Source organism: Hyperolius riggenbachi, chromosome 11 (assembly GCF_040937935.1).
Source record: "Hyperolius riggenbachi isolate aHypRig1 chromosome 11, aHypRig1.pri, whole genome shotgun sequence".
Lineage (NCBI taxonomy): Eukaryota > Metazoa > Chordata > Amphibia > Anura > Hyperoliidae > Hyperolius > Hyperolius riggenbachi.
The window spans coordinates 42,805,541-42,829,488 of NC_090656.1; the positions used below are offsets into that span (position 1 = coordinate 42,805,541).

General features: G+C 44.5%; 1 protein-coding gene across 2 annotated transcripts in view; it reads right to left on the reverse strand.

The window, feature by feature from the left end:
• Positions 1-23,948, reverse strand: part of LOC137539266 (polycystin-1-like protein 2) — a 134,370-nt gene that overhangs the window by 84,462 nt on the left and 25,960 nt on the right. For both annotated transcript variants that reach the window (XR_011024971.1, XM_068261822.1), the window contains 8 exons: positions 22,189-22,347; positions 18,769-18,893; positions 11,700-11,826; positions 9,124-9,255; positions 8,072-8,297; positions 6,923-7,113; positions 2,610-2,840; positions 384-485 (listed from right to left, as the gene is read on the reverse strand). Coding sequence is in view for 1 of the 2 variants with exons in the window: in XM_068261822.1 (XP_068117923.1) it covers positions 384-485; positions 2,610-2,840; positions 6,923-7,113; positions 8,072-8,297; positions 9,124-9,255; positions 11,700-11,826; positions 18,769-18,893; positions 22,189-22,347 (1,293 nt within the window). In the remaining variant the exon portion in view is untranslated. The remainder of the gene's footprint in view (positions 1-383; positions 486-2,609; positions 2,841-6,922; positions 7,114-8,071; positions 8,298-9,123; positions 9,256-11,699; positions 11,827-18,768; positions 18,894-22,188; positions 22,348-23,948) is intronic.

Here is a 23,948-nt window from a genome sequence, read left to right on the forward strand (position 1 = left end):
TTGGATATATCACACACACAGGACACTTTATTTCCCTCAAACATGTCATGTCCCTTGTCTGTCCAGCTGGATAGCTTGATAACATCTGATATCTGTGAGAATGTCCTGGCACACAGACACGGTGGAAGGACAATATCTGCGAAGGTCATCTTCACTTCACAGCAGAAAGAGTTACATTTTTCCCCAAAAGTCTTCCCAAATGCTTTATATTTTAAAGTAATATTTTATTTTACGATTTGTAATTCTTTAACAAAAATAATAAGGTTTCAGAATACTGGCACCATTTTCTGGCCATTTGATCTATGTAGTGGTTTTGAAAACGTGGTATAAAATGATGGATACCTACATAGACTATTATAGCGTTTATCCTCTTATACACATACCTTGGAGGTAGTGGCAGCTCCTCTGCGGTGACCAGTGAAGCACGTGACTAGGTATCGGTACTGAGCAAACGGGTCATTGTCTTCAAGTGCTATGATCTTCACCTAGGTCAAAGATAGACACTTATTTCCCTGTATGTCTCACAAGATTGGTCTCAGGATAGCAGTATCACCAGAGGAGTGAGCAGGCACAGACACAATTCACACACCATAATGAGGGTTGCTTGTTTACTTCTTTGGCCCATACTATGATTGTGAGATATACCATCTTATGCATTGCTCCATGTTCCAGCTAATACTGGATTGGGGATACATAGGTAACATATTACTATCCAAAATCCCTTATATGGTATGAACCAAATAATTATCCAGACACGTGCATACAATGAAGAAATAAAAACCATTGACATTGTCCTCCTAGTGAGGAAGTGGACTCTGAGGGCTGGTTGACATTGGGGCGATTTTTCAGCGATTTGCTGATTGCGGGTGATCAGCAAAGTGCTGATCAGCAAAGTGCTGCTACAATGTATCCCTATGGATACATTCACACTGCAGCAGTTGCGATTTCAATAATCGCAAACATGCTGCATGCAGCGTTTTGGGGGCGATTGCTCTGTGATTCCCGTTCTATTGAATGGGAATCACAAGCACAAATCGCGTTAAACAGCGGCAAATCGCAAGATTTGGGCTGCCGAATTGTGATCGCGGATGTAAACATGATCGCGGTAAAGCGCCCAATGTGAACTGGCCATGACTCCTTGAAAGGTCACATCTTTAGGATTTCTGATGACAATCTTCACGGTTTTGATAGTAAGCAAAGCTGTGATTAATCACTTAAGAACCTCGGGCTTAAACCCCCCTAGTGACCAGGCCATTTTTAACTAATTAGGCCACTGCAGCTTTAAGGCCTCGCTGCAGGGCCACACAACTCAGCACACAAGTAATTCCCCCCTTTTCTGCCCACCAACAGAGCTTTCTGCTGGTGTGCTGTGATCGCTCCCAAGATGTTTATTTATTTTTTAATAAATATTTATTCCTTTTTTTTTTTTACAATAAATGTTATTTTGTTTTCCTAACGCTCCCTCCCCTGCCAGCCAATCAGCGTGATCGACTGTCATAGGCTTCGGCCTATGACAACGGATCACTTCCCTGCCTCCAGAGGGGACAGCTGTGTCACACAGCTGTCCCCAGTACATCACTGCCGTAGATCACAGCGCTGTACTATGTAAATAGACGTCGATTTCACCGTCTAACATTCTCCTAGAGGAGATGCGCACGCATCAGCCCGCGCAATCTCCTGCAAAACCCAGCTTCAGGATTTGACACCAATTGGCGTTAGGGTACTGGGACTGCCACCGCGATCACGCCCACCGGCGTGACGCGGTCGTAGAAAGGTTAAAGGAATACTGATGTGACATAATGACATAAACATATGCTGTGTTCCTTTTTTTCTTTCTCTGTCTGAAAGAGTTAAACATCAGGAATGCAAGTGACAGTTTCTGTCCAGTCAAATCTGGTCCAGACCTGGTTAGACTATAGGGTAGTGATGGCTAACCTTGGCACTCCAGCTGTGACAAAACTGCAAATCCCATCATGCCTCTGCCTCACTCAGTTATGCTTAGAGCTGTCAGAGTATTGCAATGCCTCATGGGACTTGTAGTTCCACCACAGCCAAGTGCCAAGGTTAGCCATCACTGCTATAGGGTAACCCTAACTGAAAATGAATTAAAGCTATAAAATGCATTTCCGGCAGAAAATGGCTTCCAAGAGCAGAAAAGAGTTAAACAGAGCAAATAGTTCATATATTTTAGTTCTGGCATACTTCAGTGAATGTGTCATTGAGCAGAGACAATGAAACAGTAAAAACTCTTAAAATAACTTTTTAAATAAAAAAAACTGGGGGATATCTAAAAAGGTAATTTTAAGGAGACGGAAGATAGATTCTATTGTTTATCTCAACATATTATTTTCATTTTGATATAACTTTAATGTCCAAAATGAGTTGGCTAGTTTATTGTCCCTAATATGTAAAAATGCATAGAGGATGTGAATAATTACTCTCTCTCTCACATTGGGTTGTTTCAAGAGCAAATACATTGTAGTTGTATAAAGAGAATTAGTGCCTGTGCCCACCAAAATATATTATGGTATTGGCTTTCATTGGCTCCTGATCACTGTAAACCAATCACAGCGATTAGGAAATGCATAATAATAAAAAAAAAGCCTGACCTTGGCATCATCCTGGATGTCTTTTCTTCTGGCCCAAATCAGCACTAGAATGTACACAACAGCAATGCACCCGACCGTGGTCACCACTACAGGATTGTCCACAAAGGTAGCAAAGAGCTCAACTGTTCTGCTCACATCAATGGCATTTGGCATGACAATAAATGAGCTGCCAAAGAAGGTTAAATGTGTGCAGAGACACTGGGTACTGTGCGGGGAAGTCCGAGGTCCCACCTGAAAAAGACAAACAGCCATCATTTCAATGGATACTCTTTGCAAGTTGTTTAAAAAAACATTAAAATACAGATAAAACTCTATTTAGGCTTGTACAAAGCTTGTATAGCCTTAAAGTGGGATTACACTCACAAAACTGAAATTTCAGTAACTACTCTTAGTCACATAAAAGAACATTTGAAAGCCTTCCCAAGTAATTCCCTGTGTGTACATTTTTGTTTTTTTTACTGCAGAGAGCAGTGCAGGCTTGCTTATCTCTTGTCACTGGCAAAAGCAAGAATCTCCCTGTGCCTGTGTGTTCACTTTGCCACCATCCTTTTCTGCTGAAGTGACTCTGCTGTTGTGTGGGCAATATGTCTATTCATCAGAAAAGGAGGGAGGCAGAGTGAAGACACAGGCACAGAGAGATTCTTGACTTTTTGACAATGACAAGAGATAAGCAAGCTTCTACTGTTCTCTGCAGTGAAAATATACAATTTTACACACAGGGAATACTTGGGAATGCTTTTAAATGGTATTTTATGTAATGAAGATTAGTTTGTGAAATTTTAGTTTTGGGAGTATAATCCCACCACTTCAAGCTCAAAGAACACTTTTCTAAGTGGCCTACCAGCTACCTTCTCCCCATATACCCACAAAGACCACCTATCCCACCCTTTCTCTCATTGTAGTGGGCTGCACCTCGCACAGTATATTGAGGCAGGTGACTGGGGCCATCACTACTCTGCACATGTGCATTTTCTTCAAAAGTTTATGGTAGGCCAAGTTGACCAATTAAACTTTCTCGTGCAGGAAATTACATGGACAAACTTGCAGTAATTATGTCCATATTAAAAAGGATTTACGTTTTTAACAAAGCCCAGCTAAAGTCAAAAATGAAATATCAGTGAATGAATTGTATGTCCATATGTGATTCTTTGTATTTACCACATAGACTTAGCTACTTGTGCTAACAAACCTTTACAAAATTCAGGAGAAATGTTTAGGACAAATGTCTGGTAGGGCTACAATATTACGTGCTACTACTCAGTTGTGATATTAAGCCACACCCCCACAGAGCTCAAAATTATGAATAATAATGAAGTGGGTGGCAATAGCTCAGCTGACAACCAAACTGAGCAGGGGCGTAACTGCAAATCATGGGACCCCCCAGCAAAACTTTAATGGGGCCTCTTAAAGTTCACAACCCTTCCCTTGCTTCCCCTTGGTGACCCTCACACCCTGACGGCCCATCCTACAAAGCTCATAGAACAGGTGTGGCCATGGCCGTTTCTACGGCCGTGCGGGGCGTGCCGTCGCCCGGGGCGCTGCTGGGAGGGGGGAGCTGTGATGGAGGGGGGAGCCGCAGCCGCGGGGAGGGCAGCCCGACCTCTCCCTCCCTCTCCCCGGGCCGCCCTCCATGTGATCCCCCCTCGGACGGAGTGCAGAGTAATGCGCAGGGAAGCGCTATAGAAAACTACTCACCTCGCTGGCTCCAAGCGCTGCTCTCTCGCCGCCAGTCTCCTCTCTCTGCCTACACGCTGATACACACACACGCTGCTTCCTGTTTAGCAGCGTGTGTGTGTATCAGCGTGTAGGCAGAGATGAGACTGGCGGCGAGAGAGCAGCACTTGGAGCCAGCGAGGTGAGTAGTTTTCTATAGCGCTTCCCTGCGCATTACTCTGCACTCCGTCCGAGGGGAGATCGCATGGAGGGCGGCCCGGGGAGAGGGAGGGAGAGGTCGAGCTGCCCTCCCCGCGGCTGCGGCTCCCCCCTTCATCATGGGGGGCACCTACCTAACCTATACTGGGGCAGCTACCTATCTAACCTATCCTGGGGGGCACCTACCTATCTAACCTATCCTGGGGGGCACCTACCTAATCTAACCTATACTGAGGGGGCAGCTACCTAATCTAACCTATACTGGGGGGTACCTACCTATCTAACCTATACTGGGGGGCACCTACCTATCTAACCTATACTGGGGGCACCTACCTATCTAACCTATCCTGGGGGCACCTACCTAATCTAACCTATACTGGGGGGCACCTACCTAATCTAACCTATACTGGGGGGCACCTACCTAATCTAACCTATACTGGGTGGCAGCTACCTAATCTAACCTATACTGAGGGGGCAGCTACCTAATCTAACCTATACTGGGGGGCACCTACCTATCTAACCTATACTGGGGGGCACCTACCTATCTAACCTATACTGGGGGGCAGTTACCTATCTAACCTATACTGGGGAGCAGCTACCTATCTAACCTATACTGGGGCAGCTACCTATCTAACCTATCCTGGGGGGCACCTACCTAATCTAACCTATACTGGGGGGCACCTACCTAATCTAACCTATACTGGGGGGCACCTACCTAATCTAACCTATACTGGGTGGCAGCTACCTAATCTAACCTATACTGAGGGGGCAGCTACCTAATCTAACCTATACTGGGGGGCACCTACCTATCTAACCTATACTGGGGGCACCTACCTATCTAACCTATACTGGGGGCACCTACCTAATCTAACCTATACTGGGTGGCAGCTACCTAATCTAACCTATACTGAGGGGGCAGCTACCTAATGTAACCTATACTGGGGGGCACCTACCTATCTAACCTATACTGAGGGGCACCTACCTATCTAACCTATACTGGGGGGCAGCTACCTATCTAACCTATACTGGGGAGCAGCTACCTATCTAACCTATACTGGGGGCAGCTACCTATCTAACCTATCCTGGGGGGCACCTACCTAATCTAACCTATACTGGGGGGCACCTACCTAATCTAACCTATACTGGGGGGCACCTACCTAATCTAACCTATACTGGGTGGAAGCTACCTAATCTAACCTATACTGAGGGGGCAGCTACCTAATCTAACCTATACTGGGGGGCACCTACCTATCTAACCTATACTGGGGGGCACCTACCTATCTAACCTATACTGGGGGGCAGCTACCTATCTAACCTATACTGGGGGGCAGCTACCTATCTAACCTATACTGGGGGCAGCTACCTATCTAACCTATACTGGGGGCACCTACCTAACCTATACTGGGGGGCAGCTACCTATCTAACCTGGGGGGCAGCTACCTAATCTAACCTATACTGAGGGGGCAGCTACCTAATCTAACCTATACTGGGGGGCAGCTACCTATCTAACCCATACTGGGGGGCACCTACCTATCTAACCTATACTGCAGGGCACCTACCTATCCTATACTGTGGGGCAGCTACCTATCTAACCTATACTGGGGGGCACCTTCCTAACCTATACTGGGGGGCACCTTCCTATCTAACCTATAGTGGGAGCATTAACTTATCTAACCTGTATTGGGGGCACCTACCTACCTAGCTAGTCTATACAGGTGACAACTATACTGGCTACCTATATTGGAGGCACCTACCTAACTAACCTATACTGGGGGCATCTACCTATCTAACCTATGCGGGGGGCAACTATTCTGGCTACCTATATTAGAGGCACCCACCTAGCTAACCTGTACTGGGGGCACCTAACTATCTAACTTATACCGGGGACGCCTGCCTATCTAACCTATACCGTGGGCAACTATACTGGCTACCTATACTGGAGGCACCTACCTGGCTAACCTATACCGGAGGCAACTATACTGGCTCACCTATGCCTGGCTACCTATACTGGGGGGACCTATTCTGGGGGAATTTATACTGAGTGCAACTAGACCTGGCTAACCTACACTGCGGGCACCCATACCTTGCTTCGGGGGGGGGGGGGGGGGGGCGCAATTTTTACACCCTCGCCCTGGGTGCATTTTAGCCTAGAAACTGCACTGGGTGTGGCCATCAGGATCTTCACACCCATAACTCGTGTAGCCACAAACACACCTGATTTGTAGTAGTATGAGAGAAAGGGAAGGTTAGCAGTTCACACCTTCACACCTCCGGGCCCCCCTGCACTTGCAGTGGCCACTCCCCCACTAGTTACGCCCCTGTCAACAAGTACTGTGTGTATCTGCTGAAGTCACATCAAAGATATGTATATTATACTAGTAATTATGGTCATTTTATGATAATGTACTGGTAATTATGTACATCTTAATGATTACACTCACATGACAGCCAGTATTGTTCCAGTTCTGGCTGTTCTCATCCCAGAACACACACTGGGTGCTGAAAGAGGTCATCGTCACCGAGATGTAGCTCCCATCCAAGAGACTATCGGCCAGGGCTGGTCTCAGTGTCAGGTAGTAGGTACCTTCTCCAAACAGTTCCTCCGGGTTTATCACCAAGGTGTAGAAGTTATCTTGGGAGAAACCATATGAACAATAGCTATATTTAGACATTATTAATTCAATGCATTGCGATAGGTGCTTGAATGTTGTATCAGACACCGCAGACCTCAGAGCAACACAGGTTCTGCCTGCTGATAAAGGAATTTTATTTTCTGTTCAGGAACGATTAAAAAAATCTTCACACTTTAAAGCCCAAAGTCCAGACAGAAGAAAAACTTAAAGTAAGAAATACACAGCTCTTGTTGTCAACACTGTTAAAAGACATCTACTGTGAAAAACGTGGTTTCCTTATAGAAGGCAGCCAAATACTAAAAATTAGGGTGCTAGAAGCAAAGTTCTGCCACTTTCTGTCTGTCTTCCACCGCCCACCAGCAGGTGGCCTCATCCTTGCTCGTGAAAGACCTTGTGCTTGTGTTGCTCTGGTCTATCTGCAGGCTTCATCATACAGCAGGTGTGGCCTCTCTACATAAGAGCTCTGCAAGAACTCAGCAGAGCCAGAACTTGGAGCTTCATAGCCTCAGTCTCTGGACATCCCTGGTTCTGATCTATTCCTAATCTGTCCCTGTATTTGCTGATCTGTTGCCAAACTTGCATTCCATCCAGACCTAGCTCCTTGCCTGCCACCTGGTTGTATATGTGCCCCTAAAACGTCGTACCGGGTGCGCCAGAAACATCGCACAATGCGCCGTTTAAGGCGCACCCAGTGCAACGTTTTAGGGGCACCCAGTGCAACGGTTTAGTTGCACCTGTTGCGACGGTTCGCGCGCACCACGCAGCGCTAAATTTTGCGCGCGATCAACAAAAGCTTTGGGCGTACTAACTGCTTAGCACCCTAGTTAGCACGCCCAAAGCTTTTAGGCGTGCTAACTGAGTTAGCACCCTTCTGTAAATCAAGCCCTAGGTCTTCTAAAGTGGAATGTGAGTATAGATATACATCCTAGATGAGGCAGCACAATACATGAGACTCACCTCCCGGATACTGAGCATCAGGCAGATGGAAAGTCAGGTCGTAGTTGGTTTCATTAGGTTGGTAGCCATACCCCAGGTAAAGCAGCAGAGGGATGGGCTCGCTGGGCTCCAGGTGAATGACAAGAGGCATGATCCCCGATGTCACATTTACCAAGACAGACGTGAAGTTAGCTAGGTAGATTATGGTTTTTTCTATATCGCCAGCAGAATCTCGAGGCAACATTATCTGTGTTAGAAAACTTCAGCTTATTAGTCATGGGAACACCTTACATGTACAAATACATACAATAATCACATACCTTTTTCTGCAGGAACATAGAAAGAGTTACCTGCACTACCTTTCAGAAAACTTTATTCATTTAATTATGATGTACTTTGTTAATGAAGGACTCAAGGGAGGGGCAACTCCTAACATTGCTTGTTGACTTGGAACACCACTTATAATTGAAGAGTGGTTCACATGTGGACTGACAGTGGTGGATTCATCATGTCAGTGGCCTCCATGTGTGCAGCATTAGAGGAGGTGGTGGTGGTACTAGCTGAACAACACTTAGACAGGCAGCAAGTCCTCACCTGATGTTACATGTGATAGGTGTGAATTGCATGATAACTGCATTGTTGACCACCCCCTGCTGCATTCACAGTCAGTTGATGGTTACAGAGGAGCTGAGCCACCTGGTAGCCAAGCAATTCCAATTTGAACTAAAAATGTTCTATCCTAACTCCCTTTCTCCTCAGTTGTCCAACTTCTTTGCAAAGGTGGCCATACATTAGTAAATGGCCACCAGATCGACCATTTGATAGATCCCTCTCTGGTAGAATGTGATCAGAGAGAGGTCTATTACCTGCTCAACAATTTCCAATAGATTTCAGCATGAAATCTACTGTAAATTATATTGCCACCACCTGCCGCCCCATGTCATGTGTGTGTTCACCCCCCCACCCGTGTAGCAGCAGCTGAGAGGGCCCGTTGACATTCTAGAGCATAGTAAGGTGATATCACTGAAAGGACAAACACAAGCTGACTGTGAAAGAGTAGTTTATGCTGCTACCTCTATGTATTCTGTCAGGCCCTTTATAGGGATGGCTGATCCATTGGTGCTGGTAAGGCTCAGACCTCCTACAGAACCCGTGATGTCAAATGTGTCACTTGAGGAGAAGGGGTTAACTGCAAAGCTCACCATCTGAAAGGGAACAGGAAGATTTGAGTAAAAATTAACATACCGTATATAATAACATGTATATCAAAAACCTGATCGAGACAATGGAAAATCATTTTGAAACCCAACTGCAGATTTGTTTATACATTTATTTTGGATAGCATAGTTCAGATTTTTTTTTTAACTAAAGCTTGAATCCTCATTGGGGTACATTTCTTATACTACTTGTCCTGACAGGAAACTGACAAAAGCATTTTTAATAGATTGAAGACTAGTTAGACCCTCGGTGGGGTTAATACTGCTTCCCCTCACACTGCGTGCCTGGGAAGACCAGACAAGGCAACTGTTAGGGGGTACAGATAGTTTTCCAGCACTGAGCCTGATATTTTACCTTGTGGAGGTGGGGCTTTGGAAGTGTCCTACAGTGTATCAGGCCCACAAAATTTGTGTGGTGTCTGGTGGCGCTCCTCCCTCCTTCAGAATTCATATTAAAACCATAAAAGTGCACAGAGGTGCATGATCAGTAAGAGCCCTTTAACACTGCAAATCACAATCGCTTTTGCCAACATGCTGTGATTCTGATCATGATTTCCAGTGCTACGCAAAAGTGATTTCCGGTAGGTTGCGGCACAATTCTTTTATGTAATCATCGTTATGAATAACGTAACTGTGATTTTTGTGAGATTTCGCCACATAAGTGAATCACATGAAAATAACAAAGTACCACACTTGCTATGCGATTTTCATGGGCTCCCATAGACTACTAACCAAGTGCATTTCGCAGGAAAACTGCAGTAAGCAGTGCGCTTTCACTTAGGTAAAATCGCATCACGCACAATTGTTGCAGTGGAAAAGAGGCACCGCAATTACAAGGGTAATCACAGTTCCCCTATGGCTACGATTTCTGGGACACCGCAAACTTGCGCCTGGGATCAGAACGCTGCCAGTGGAAAAAGGCTCTATAAGGGCTAGTTTGTACTTGAAACGCAAAACATTCTCCAGCAATCAGCGTTAAAACGCTCCTCAAAAGCAACAGGAATGACAGTTACAGACACAAAAGAGGTTCTAACCCTTGTGCATATGATCCCAAACTATTCATTTATGGGTCGTACTCTGCCTGCTGCTATATTCTACATTTCCACTAGATGGCAATCACTTCCAATAGATAAACTAGATAATGCTGCAAACCTGTGTATTGCCTTCAACTAAAAAAATTAGGAATTTGCAGTTTTTACATTCACATAACTGAGCAGCGTCAGACTGGGAGGTGGAAAAACTGAGAAAATCCACCTGATGGCCAAACAGCAGAAACCATGTGTTATCACGCCCAATAGAAGCCTGTAGCAGGTCTTCACTGAGAGCAGCAACACATGACTACTGCTGCTTGGCCAGAAAGTGGATTTCCTCAGCTTTTCCAGCTCCCAGTCAGACACTGTAACTGAGAATTCACACCTAAAACATTTCAGAACAGTAAGGTAGACCAGTGCCAGGGCAATTGGTGGAATGGTGGTGCCAACGTGGAACAGATGTCCATACTAAAGAATCGGATTCATCGCTGTGAACAACTGCATTCACTTTCACCAGTTTTCTTCCAATTTGCCCTGCTCTGGTTTGATAAATTTACCTCACTGAGTGCTGAATATACAACAGTATAAAGAAGTAGTATCCATATTCAACCCAGGGCCCTACAGTGATGTACCATGGGATTAAAACCTTAATCATGAGGAGACAATTGCAAATATCATGCAGTTTAAACCCATTTCCAGTGAAAACTTTGATTATCTCTATGTCCTTCTTCCTTTCCCAGGACTCATTGCTAATAGTGTAATGTGATTTTTTAAAAAAACAAACAAACCCTGTAACCACTTTTATTTTGCTGCTCACAGCAGTGGTCATATATTGCCACTGTCACTTTTGGTTCCCCAGTGATGGACGACTGTCCTTGGAAGACATAGGTAGTTAGCCCATCCCATCTTGGCCCGCCTCTCCACACCTCCATAGACCCATCTTGGAGGAAGGGTGAGTGGCAGGTCAGCCATGCTCTTCTCCTGCTTCCTGATTGGCAGGAGAGTGAGCAGTACCTCAACCACAGCTCCCTTCTTAGAACTAAGAGCATCAAGGGAGGAAACAGAAAATGATATCCACGAAACTCAGTGGTAGACACATGCATCCACCAAACACATTAAAATTAAGGGTTTTAGATTATTTCTAATCAACGGTAGCCTAGTAGGAGGAGGAGGAGGCCACATCAATAAAATAAAAAAAAGAAATTGGCTAGACAGGGTCTTTAAGGAGTTAAAATAGTATCTTAAAATGAGAGGTATAGAGCCCATCACTATATCTATGAATATCATGTGAGCCACTGCAATAGTTATAGTTTACTTCATATTTCCTGTAACTGGACCTCCAAACATCTAGGCTTCTGATATCAGTTATTGATGATGATGATGATGATATTTTATACTTGCCCGAAGATCTAATGCTTCATGTCTGTCCAGAGGAATATTCATAGCAGAGACTGAGGGGAGGTGGAAGGCCGCTGTGCTGATGTCTTGTACATTCACGGATGTGTCCTCCACCTGGTCTAGTTGCAGCCTGACACACAAGCAATGCAATGTTACAGGATAATTCCAAGGTGAAAGCTGAGTAGACAGCTGAGACAAATGTACACAGGGACGGATTTCTTATTAGGGACTGTAAGCCAGTGCCAAGGAGCCAACTGGAAAGGCTGCACCCACACCACTGGTAAATTAAACTATGTGTCACCATTGCTACAAGCATTGCTGTTGCCTTTTCAGTATTAGTGCCACTTAATGCTATCTACTCACAATCTATGCCACCAAGCTCAGTCCCTGTGTTCCTGTGTCACAATCAGAATACCTTTTGGTATCCTTCTGGTGGAAGCGCTTAAAGTGGATCCGAGATGAAAAACTAACTATAACAAGTAACTTGTCTATATATCTTATCTAAAGTTTAGATAGTTTACACAGCAAATCTGGCTGCATACAGCTTCAACAGTTTATGATGATTTATTTCTGTGATACAATGAGAGCGGCCATATTCTGTTTGTCATCATTACATAGGTAATCTGCAACTGCATCTCCACCCCTCAGCCTGTGAAGCATTCACCCCCCCCCCCTCTCTGCCTCTGAAATCTCTGGCTAATAAGCTCCTCCTCCTCCTGCCCAGACTGAGCTCCCTTAAGCCCTTGCTAAGTGGGTCTGAGTACCTTGGCGTTTTGGAGAAGCTGTGGGCGAGGCTTGTTTAGTTTATAGGGAATTAGAGTATTAAAAAAAAAAGTATTTGGCTTGAGGAATGCCCTATAAACTATATGTAAGGTACACAATTATGCAATGTATAAAAGTTCATCTCGAATCCACTTTAAGGACATTTGTATGGACTTCCACTGTTCACCGGCAAATGTTCCCTTTTCAAGTTGCAAGCTATGCACTTCTTCAGCTCACCTGCAGGGGGAACTCTCTGGACATCCTGAATGGTCACATGACCATCAGACAATACAAAAAGAGATGGTTGCATCCGCACTCCGAGTATGAGCTGTATAATTACATGGTGTGCTAGCTACAGGACCAAAAGAGGAGTTTCTGGAAAGAAAGGGCAAAAGCGATCCTGTACAAATTGCTGCACCACCAATTATGAATGTAACAAAACTTTATTGGACATTCTACAAAAACATCATAAAAACATTAAAACAGTTACTGTAACCAGTTACTGTAACCAGCAAATCACCACAATGCGGTATAATGTGGGAAAACAGATACACAAATGCCTCACCTCCTATATCTCAAATAGACCCTAATGGCTGCCAACAAGGTACTCAAAGTGGGTTCATGAGATTGAGCCCACCATTGGGTATGTGAGACCCGGGTCTGAGCTAATAGTCTGAAATTGAATAATAAGGGTGGATTCCACCAGGGAAGGATCTCCTATAAACCACCGTGAGAATGAAATCAAAAAAGTGCTAAGTGCATGACAATATGCTCATGAGTCATGAGAATTGATAACCATAAACATATATGGACAGTGCATATAGGGATCATGGATCCCCAAAGTATTAAGGGATATACATACGTGGCCCAGAATGATGAGTGCAGGCGGCCATGGAGTGAGGGTGGAGGGAGGCACACAGGACGCTCCACGCGTGGCGTGGTTTAAAAGGACCACTTCCTCAGGAGCGGTGCATTGTGGGCAAAGATCTGCTTAAGGGCTAAAATCTCGGAGATATAAGATACTTATATGATTTATTTAGCTCCAAAAAGGAGCAAAGCATTTCATATACACACATATATACACAAAGTGACATATGTCAGTCAAAAAGGTGGCTGCGGTCCACTCACCAAGGGCCACTGCCACCACACCCCCACAAAGTGAGGGATAAATCAAAGTGGTCTGCGCTTACCTCCGCAGAAATTTATACATTGTGTAGTAAGCACAAGTACACAAACATGTACCATGGTAATCTTTGTGGGGGTGTGGTGGCAGTGGCCCTTGGTGAGTGGACCGCAGCCACCTTTTTCACTGACATATGTCACTTTGTGTATATATGTGTGTATATGAAATGCTTTGCTCCTTTTTGGAGCTAAATAAATCATATAAGTAAATATATTTTCTCATCTAGATCCTCTGGGACCTGGGAAATCTGCTCACGGCCCTCTCAACGTATAATCCACTATTGCCTCCATTGGTTCAATCATGGAAGAACACACTTGCGAGTGATTGCCTGAGTTACGACACCTTCTCCCTCTTTATCCTCTCCACCCCAAGGGAATCTGTGATATTCTCCTTCCCCTATTCCCAACTCCATGGATATGCTATTCCAGGATATATGGACACTATATATGGTGCTTTTTATACATGCAGTGAATGGACGCTGAAATTCTTGTGCCCGCTGCATATGATTGTTAGGCAATTTTCTTCTCATTAGTGTAACATTACTGATATCTTTCTTCTCTCGCCATGTTGTGCCATCAGGATATACTTTGTGTAAATTTATAACAATTTATAACAATTTTTATATACAACAGTAACATGCAATGTTTCGTTTCTATATATACATAATCCTTGTTTAAGATTTAATACCATAATGTATTACACTAAGCTTTTTGCATGTTTTGCTTAAATGTTTTTCTTTTTAATTGTTGTTTGGGCGCTTTAGACATATTAGGCATTGACTAAAACTCATCCCGCATAGCGAGGACTTGGTTGAATTAGATGAGTGTGCGCATTTGGGAACGTACAGTTTCGAATTGCGTTTCAGCGGTGGGAGGGCTTGGATTTCCAAGCCTCCCATCCATGTCCCTGACGATCACACGTTTGTTGAACTTCCGTTATTGACGTGCGCTCCATTTCCATTGGACGCGCATGCGTAAACGGCTTCACAGCCGCGTCCATCACATTACCCTTCTTTGACGTATATTATACGCACGCAATCCCGTTCCCATGCACCGCCCATTGATACATTGTGCACACGCCACCCAGCCTTGATGCACGCCACGCCATCTCCACGCCCATTCAAGCCAGCCGCCCAATCAGCAGGCTGGTTTCTCCGAGATTTTAGCCCTTAAGCAGATCTTTGCCCACAATGCACCGCTCCTGAGGAAGTGGTCCTTTTGAACCACGCCACGCGTGGAGCGTCCTGTGTGCCTCCCTCCACCCTCACTCCATGGCCGCCTGCACTCATCATTCTGGGCCACGTATGTATATCCCTTAATACTTTGGGATCCATGATCCCTATATGCACTGTCCATATATGTTTATGGTTATCAATTCTCATGACTCATGAGCATATTGTCATGCACTTAGCACTTTTTTGATTTCATTCTCATGGTGGTTTATAGGAGATCCTTCCCTGGTGGAATCCACCCTTATTATTCAATTTCAGACTATTAGCTCAGACCTGGGTCTCACATACCCAATGGTGGGCTCAATCTCATGAACCCACTTTGAGTACCTTGTTGGCAGCCATTAGGGTCTATTTGAGATATAGGAGGTGAGGCATTTGTGTATCTGTTTTCCCACATTATACCACATTGTGGTGATTTGCTGGTTACAGTAACTGTTTTAATGTTTTTATGATGTTTTTGTAGAATGTCCAATAAAGTTTTGTTACATTCATAATTGGTGGTGCAGCAATTTGTACAGGATCGCTTTTGCCCTTTCTTTCCAGAATGACCATCAGACAACCTATTTAAAGAGAACCCGAGGTGTGTTTAAAGAATGTTATCTGCATACAGAGGCTGGATGTGACTATACAGCCCAGCCTCTGTTGCTATCCCAAACCCCGCTAAGGTCCCCCTGCACTCTGCAATCCCTCATAAATCACAGCCGTGTTGTGAGGCTGTGTTTACATCTATAGTGTCAGTCTCAGCTGCTCCCCCGCCTCCTGCATAGCTCCGGTCCCTGCCCCCATCCCTTCCCTCCAATCAGCAGGGAGGGAAGGGATGCAGGCGGGGACTGGAGTTCTGCAGGAGGCGGGGAGAGCAGCAGACTGACACTATAGAGATAAACACAGCCAGCTCTGAGAAGCTGTTTGTCAGCAGCGTGGCTGTGATTTATGAGGGATTGCAGAGTGCAGGGGGACCTTAGGGGGGTTTGGGATAGCAACAGAGGCTGGGCTGTATAGGCAGATCCAGCCTCTGTATGCAGATAATATTCTTCAAACCCACCTCGGGTTCTCTTTAAGATGTGCCTCTGCTATCAGTGAACTGCCAGATCTTTTCGCCTGAAAAGTGTGTGCGTGCCTGCGTGTGTGTGGTCACCCGTTCCTGCATCCTGTACCTAGTTATTTGATTCCATGGTATTGACCATCTGCTACTCTTTGCCTGTTGTTTGCATCGTTTGGCTTCCTGTTTTTTGATCCTCTGCTTGTCTGACCATCCTTGCATGCTGATTCTGTGATTACGTTTGTGTACAAATATCCATGTGAATCTGTGCTTGTAACTTTGCCTTGTATATATTTGCAATAGAATTGTCATTCTGGATTCTGTGGTGCACTGAGTGATTGGCTGTGGATATACAGTGGAACCTTGGTTTGCAAGCATAATTGGTTCTAAAAACATGCTTGTAATCCAAAGCACTCTTATATCAAAGCGAATTTCCCCATAAGCATTAATGTAAACGCAAGTGATTCGTTCCACGATCCAAGAACAGTTAGAGAAAAATATGTAATACAAAGTACTGCCCTGTATAAAAAAAATAAAATAAAAACCAAAAGTTTCATTATAACTAACAGAATCATTGCTATCTGGTGGCTCACCCCAACCTTTTTTTGTGTGTAGCTTTAATATGAAACTTATACCATGACAGTTGCTTTTGCCTACTTTTGAGGATTTGGAACAGTCCCTACAATCAGAGTAAGAACAATCCTTCAGCCTAAAATGGAGAAGAACTATCGACTCAGTTGTGATGATGTAATGCCCCTGTTCTGTGTTTGTATATCAAGATGTTGCTTGTATAAAAAGTCAAAATTTCACAAAACATTTAGCCTGTACTGTAAAGCATTCTCAAACCAAGTCAGGGCCATTCATACTACAAAGTAGCAGCGCTACCTTTTTGCGTGGGTGATTTTACCGCGATTAGCGCAGTAAAATTACTGTACACTGTAAAATTAACGTACTGCACACGTGATTCCCGCCGATTGTGATCAACGCTTGTTTACGCACTGTACCGTAAGCGCTCGAGAACTGCAAATGCTGCAAGTAACACATTTTGCGATTTTGACGTTAATGGTGAAACGCCCGCGATCGGCAGTGAGATCATTACCATAGGGTTATAATTGCGCTAGCGATTTGGCGATTAGCGGGAATAGCCCGCTAATCGCCGTATATATCACGCTTGTAAATAAACACTGTTATTCACTTTAAAATCCATTGTCTGGACCTCAGTATTTCCTACAAAGTAGTCTTCTGTTCTTCTGAGAGGCTCCCTATGCTGAATTGAATTTTGCATTTGGCACTGTTATTGGCCTGAGGAAGCGGCCTCAGACCCGTGAAACGTGTTACCTGTGCTAAATAAAATCTTTTGCTATTACAAAGATTTTGTCATTGAGGTAAGCAAACTCATTTCTTTTCAATTTTAAACTGCTTTTAAAAGTTTTTATCCAGCAGGACGCCTATTTTCTCCAAATTGTGCATACCATACCCCCGTACATACCCTGTTCGAGGGGTGGAGACAGAACACACGTGGTCTTCACCATAGTGGACATCTGTCCCCTTTCTTTTCTAGGAGAGCGACCGAATCTAGGTCCGTGAGGACCACCCCGAGTGGAGTTGGGTTAATTGTCTCCACCTGCTTTCTGTGGTCGGTTACCCTCCTTTGTGAGTAGTGTCCTATTTTATTTACGATCACACTCAACATACCACACTATTGAGCTCCTGTCTTTTGTCTCCTGTGTCTTTTCCTACAGGGTGCCAAGACACCAGTGACATAGCAATAGGGGTTGCAGAGGTAGCAACCTCATCGGGGCCCTTGGGTCAGATGGGCCCTCCCTTAAGCAAAATATTAGCTCTCTATTGGCCCTGTGCTGGTAATAATCACTTCTATAGATGCATTAAATAGTAGTAATCATTAACAAACTGTTCCCCATCCCCTTCTTGCACCTCTGACACTGTGGATATCCTTGGCAGGTTTTGGTGCGTCGTATCAATTATGTATAGAGTGCTTGGGGGGCCTCATGTAAAACTTGCACCGGGGCCCATAGCTCCTTAGCTACGCCGCTGCAAGACACCCATACTTCACTTCTGTTCCTGTGCAATCACTGCAATGATCTGCATGCACAGATCGCTCCACCCTGATTTGTAAAGGCTAGAAAGCAATGGAGCTTTCCAGGAGCAGCGGAGAGCCTATATGATCCAGCCAGGGCCGGATTTAGGCCATGGCCTATGGCATCACAGGAGCAAGGGCACCAAAGCAGCAGGCTAACCTGGTGCATTTGCAAGCTTGCAAATGCTGCAATGCAGGGAGATCAGATGAGCGCCTGACCGCGGTACTCTGCTGCTAGCCGCCTGTGCAGCAGCCACCTTGCTCTCTATGCATGTTTGCATTGTGGCTGGCGGCTATGGACTTGGGCAGCATTGGAGATGGAAAGGAAGAGGAAGCTTCTGCACTGAAGATGAGCTGATGGCTGCTGCGGTGTGAAGGCAAACTGGCTACCTATACTGAAGGAGGTGGGGAAAGGAGGGATAAAGGGAGTCATCTGGCTACCTATACTGGTGGGAAAGGGGGAGGGGTCATCTGGTTACCTATACTAGAGTGAAGGGGGGAGGGGTCATCTCGCTACCTTTACTGCAGGGGGCAGCTGGGGACATTGGCCTTGGGCGGTAAAAAGTACAAATCCGGCCCTGGATCCAGCAAACCTGGACTAGATTGTCTTAATAATTGTCTACTATGATGTGACAAGTGTACCCAAATGGCAAAGAGGGAAAAGGAGACATGGTGGGGTCCCCTAACCCCATGCAGCTGCCACCTTTACCCTGCTGCAGACAGGCGCCGAAAAAATTATCCTCTTCTTTAAGGACTCACCTGTTTATATACATGGTGGCAGATGGGGCCACCAGCACAGTAGGCTCATTATCTGGGAGTTTTCCAACAAGCAATGCACTCTGCAGATTGTCCACTGCACTCAGTAACGTCTGTGAGACTGCAGTCTGCATGGAGAGAAGTTATTGTTAGGTGCACATTGTGATCATCAGACAGACAATATGTAGCAAACTTCACAGTTGCCTTAAAATGCTCTTCAAGACAGAAGCAAAATAGTTAAGTGATTTATCATGCAAACATTGAGCGTGACATCCCGTGTTCTCATGCAAAAGTTTGATCAGGTGACTGACTTGAAAGTCTTTGGATACCTAGTGGTGTATGCACTAAATTGTGTTTAATCAGAATAACATGCTGCATAAAATTGTATGCACAATGAGTAGAACGTAATGCATTGCATGTAATGGATTGCATGCTGCTCTACTAATTGGGGTTGATTCACAAAGCTTACTTATTTTTCACCTTAACTTTAAGGAGAGCTAATACATGAGATAAACAGATAAGGGGCTTGATTCACTAAGACAAATAGGATGCCTTATCAAAGTTAACACGCCTTATCAGAGTAGCATAGTGAGCGCTACGAACCCGCAGGGACTCAGTGCAGGACAAGTGGAGCTCTCGTCATTGCCAATTAGGGCCTGTACACACTGCTGCGCTTGCGCTGCGTTTTTAAAATCGCAAGGTCTTTTGAAAAAGAATGAAAATCGTGATGACCTGTACACACTGGTGCGATGCGTTTTTAGAAAAACGCAATCGCAGTGCCTGCTGCGCTTTTTTAAGCGCAGCGCATGAAAAACGCATTAAAAACGCATGCGCTTGCGTTTTTGCCTGCGTTTTTCAGAAGTCAGTATCCCAGAAGACTCTGCAATCTCCTGATTCCTGTTGAAATGTAAACTAGAAAAAAAAAAAAAAAAAAGGATTCTTTAGCCAATCAGCAATTACACGAAAAACGCAAACGCACACAAAACGCAGGCAAAAGCGCATGCGTTTTTAAAACTACATGCACTTTAAAAACGCATGCGCTTGCGATTTTGCTTGCGTTTTTCAGTGTGTACAGGCCCTTAGCAGGCATAAGTTTGCTATGCTACTCTGATAAGGCGTGTTATCTCTGATAAGGCATGCTATTTGTCTTAGTGAATCAAGCCCAAGGAGAGCTAAATCTTGGATTAAGTCAAATAAGTGATAAACCATGATAGAGGGGTGGGGTGGAGGCACCCAAAATATATGGGTGTTAAAACTTTAAAACACAACATGTTAACAAGAGGTAATTGCTTACCTCTCGAGAAGATACAGACAATAGTTCAATTGGGAAAATGTTTATTCAAAAAATTGACAACACATTTTACAGGTCTTGGCCTGCTTCCACAGGTCAATACAAAAAGATACCTAAAACAACAAAAAGGGATACATTTACTGAAGGTGCTATCGGTCCCTTACAAGAACCACCGGACCCGTTCCACAGATAAACCATGAGTTAGGTCAAATAAGGAAAGATATGTCGCGAGTTAAAACAGATAAGGAGAGGTAAATCATGAGTCAAGTCAAATAAGGAGAGATAATCCATGCATTAGGTCAGATAAGGAGAGATAAATCATGATCTAAGTCATTTAAGGAGGGATAAATTGTGAGTTAATAAGTAAGGTGAGGTAATTCAACAGAAAAGCTTTGTGAATCAGCCCCATTGTGTGGTAAGACTTTACGCAGGGAAATCCTGCTTGATGCAGTTTACTGCATACACCTCTTAGTCACTACAAGAAGCAGCAGTATGGCCTGGTGCACACCAAAAAACGCTAGCAGATCCGCAAAATGCTAGCAGATTTTGAAACGCTTTTTCTTATTTTTCTGTAGCGTTTCGCCTAGCATTTTGCGGTTTTGTGAATCGTTTTTGGTGTAGTAGATTTCATGTATTGTTACAGTAAAGCTGTTACTGAACAGCTACTATTCAAACAGTAACAAAAAACGCCTGGCAAACCGCTCTGAAGTGCTGTTTTTCAGAGCGGTTTGCGTTTTTCCTATACTTAACATTGAGGCAGAAACGCATCCGCAATCCAAAATCTGCAGCAGCCCGGGAGTATGCGTTTCTGCAAAACGCCTCCCGCTCTGGTGTGCACCAGCCCATTGAATTACATTACCCTAGCGGATCCGCACCCGCAAGCGGATCGCAAACCTCAGCCGAACCGCTCTGGTGTGCACTAGGCCTATAACTGCATTTTTGATCAGGGGGTACGTTGCAAGTCATTGACTATTTTTGTATTTCTTATTGCATTTGTGAATAGCATTAATAGTTTCTTGATTGTGGTTTTAGCCTAAAAGCACCCCTGAATCGTCCCATAAACAACTGAATTAAGCCTATAGAGAGCTATGTTACCTTGTACTAACAAGCCTGAAGCTGCTCATTTGCTTTGGTTCCCCCTCCCCACTTCCCCATCCTTGGTACTCCTCTTTTCCCAGCCTCCAAGATGTTTAGCTGAGCGTCAACAAGCGATTGTTAATTGTGCATATGCAAGTTCCAAACCACACATGCTAAAAAAGTTTGAAACCACACATGCGCAGAAAGTTCCAAATCACACATGCTCAAAAAGTTCCAAACCACACATGCGCAGAAAGTTTCAAACCACACCGGCTCAGAAAGATCCAAAACACACATGCGCAGTGAAAGTTCTGAACTAACCATGCACAGTGAACATTCTGAACCGCACAAGCGTAGTGAACGTTCCAAACCACACATGCGCAGTTAAAGTTACGAACCACACTTGCGCAGTGAAAGTTCCAAACCATACATGCACAGTGAAAGTTCAGAACCACACATGCGCAGTAAAGTTCAGAACCACACATGCGCAGTAAAGTTCAGAACCACACATGCGCAGTAAAAGTTCCGAACCACACATGCGCAGTGAAAGAAAATGCTAGCGGATGAGCAATTACTCTCGCTGCGCAAACGCATTTCTGAACTGTTGGTTACCACTGGGGGAAATTTTGACTGAAGAAGAGATCCAGGAATGTGGAACGGGGGAAGGGGGGGTCAATGGACCAGAAAGCGACGTGCAACATCAGACTTGCTAGTACAAGTTAACATAGCCCTCTATGGGCATAATTTAAGTTGTGGTAAAATACTTTGGGGTTGATTTACTAAACTGTGCTAACTCATAGCACGGCAGTGCTAGCGTTTTGCGCACGTTATAATGCGCGTAAAGGTTTTCGGGCGCAACCGCAAATTTACGTGTAAAAATGTGCGTTTGCATGCGAAAATTCACGATTGTGCGTGAAAACCGCTTGGCACATTATAACGCGCGCAAAACGCTAGCGTGCCCGTGCTGGGAGTTAGCACGGTTAAGTGAATCAACCTCTTTATGTCTGGAATACCATTGATGGATAAAGAAGGTTCATTGCCTATCAGAGACTTACCTTACTGACTGAGGAGCTGTCGTTCCTTGCAGTGGCTTCCAGCACATTACTCATGGCACTGAACAAGTATTTAGCTGTTGTTTCCTTGCTTTGGTCTTGCTCATTACTTACAGTTAATAAGGAATGGCTGACATCTCTCAGCACAGAAATGGCGTCCACCTTATTGGAAAGAACAGAATACATGAATTGCACATTCTTGTAATCTCAGGGCTGCATGGTGCATTTACTAAAAGTCTCAACTCAGCAAAGAGTACAGGAGAATAAAGTCTGCCTTCGGATACCGATCTAACACTACCATCTAATAGCTTAGTAATCAGGGTTTTCAGATTTTACCTGTTTGGTGTGAAAGGCCCCAAATACTTAGCAGCAGTGCTTAGATCTTTCCACAGGCCTAAATAGTCCAGCTTCAGCTTCTATGTGTGGCCAGGGAGGAGGAAGCGGCGTCCCACCACACGCTAAGGCTTTCTATAATCACAGGCTTAGATGAGGCGGAGTGATATGTGCTGCTCTGCTTCACCTGATGCTAACTTTATGATCCAATTACTGACTAATGTCATTTGGGACCTTGGGTTAAACAAGCTGCATTTGTTTATTTTTGGGGAGTTGGGTATATTGCTTGTTTATGCTGTTTTGGGGAACGTGATGCATTATTTGGGCCCATTCACACTACGGTGATTAGTGGGTGATTCTCGCTAATCACCGAAGCGCTGGCTCTTTTTAAAGTGCTAGCGCAATAAGAAAGTATATGGCAGTGATCTCACTACCGCGATTGGCGCTAATCGCAAATCACCCACGATTGGCGCCAATCACAAAATGCATTACATGCAGCATTTTGCCCTAATTCTGGAGTGATTGTGGTACAGTGCTTAAAAAAGCACTGATCGCGATTGCTGTGAATCACGGAAGTGCGAGCAGTGATTTTACCGCTTAATTCCGATAAAGTCTCCAGCGCAAAATGGTAGCGCTAATCGCTACCGTTTTACGATTTATAGTGTGAATAGGCCCTTATGCTGTTTGCAGAGGATATTCTACATAACGATGGTGGTTTAAACGGACTTGCTGCCTAATTATGTTGTTTGGGAACTATACTGCAAATGATTTTAGTTACAGCCCTGCTAGTTTCACACACATTATTGGGCCATGCTCACCAACTGCCATGACCCTGCCCACTTTTCACTGACACACACTTCAGGCACTATACAATTGCCTCTCCATTTGGTGGCAGTGGTGCCAAGTTCCTTTTATGCTCTTAGCATATGCCTTGGGGGTTGGTTGGATTACATCTTCCTTCCATTTAGGCCATAAGTGAACAGACATAGACTGAATCTCTATCAATATCTGAAGTAAAAGTTGTCTGTTCACCCCACAGCCATGAGTAAGGTCCCTTGCTATTTTATTATTACTCAAAAACATAAGGAAAACCTGAGTGTTGGGCCCTGGTGTGCCCCTCTAGTGTAAACAAATTCCTGTACGGGGAGCTCAGAGGCAGAGTTAACACTTTAGTGAATGTAGGAGCAGTAAGACCTCAATCAGGAATGTCAGCTTTGTAGGTAAGGTGATTTCCAGAATTTGTAAAGGAATACACCAGCCCCATGAAACAGAAATCCATAGCTCTGTTCAGCAAGGTGAGAGGACATTGTGCGATAGTAAACCAATGTAATTTGAACATGGCAGAGATAAGAACAAGTGTAGGAACATTTAGCACAGGTTTGCTTTAAAACACTGATATTATTAGAAGACCGTAGGGGGGGGGGGGGGGG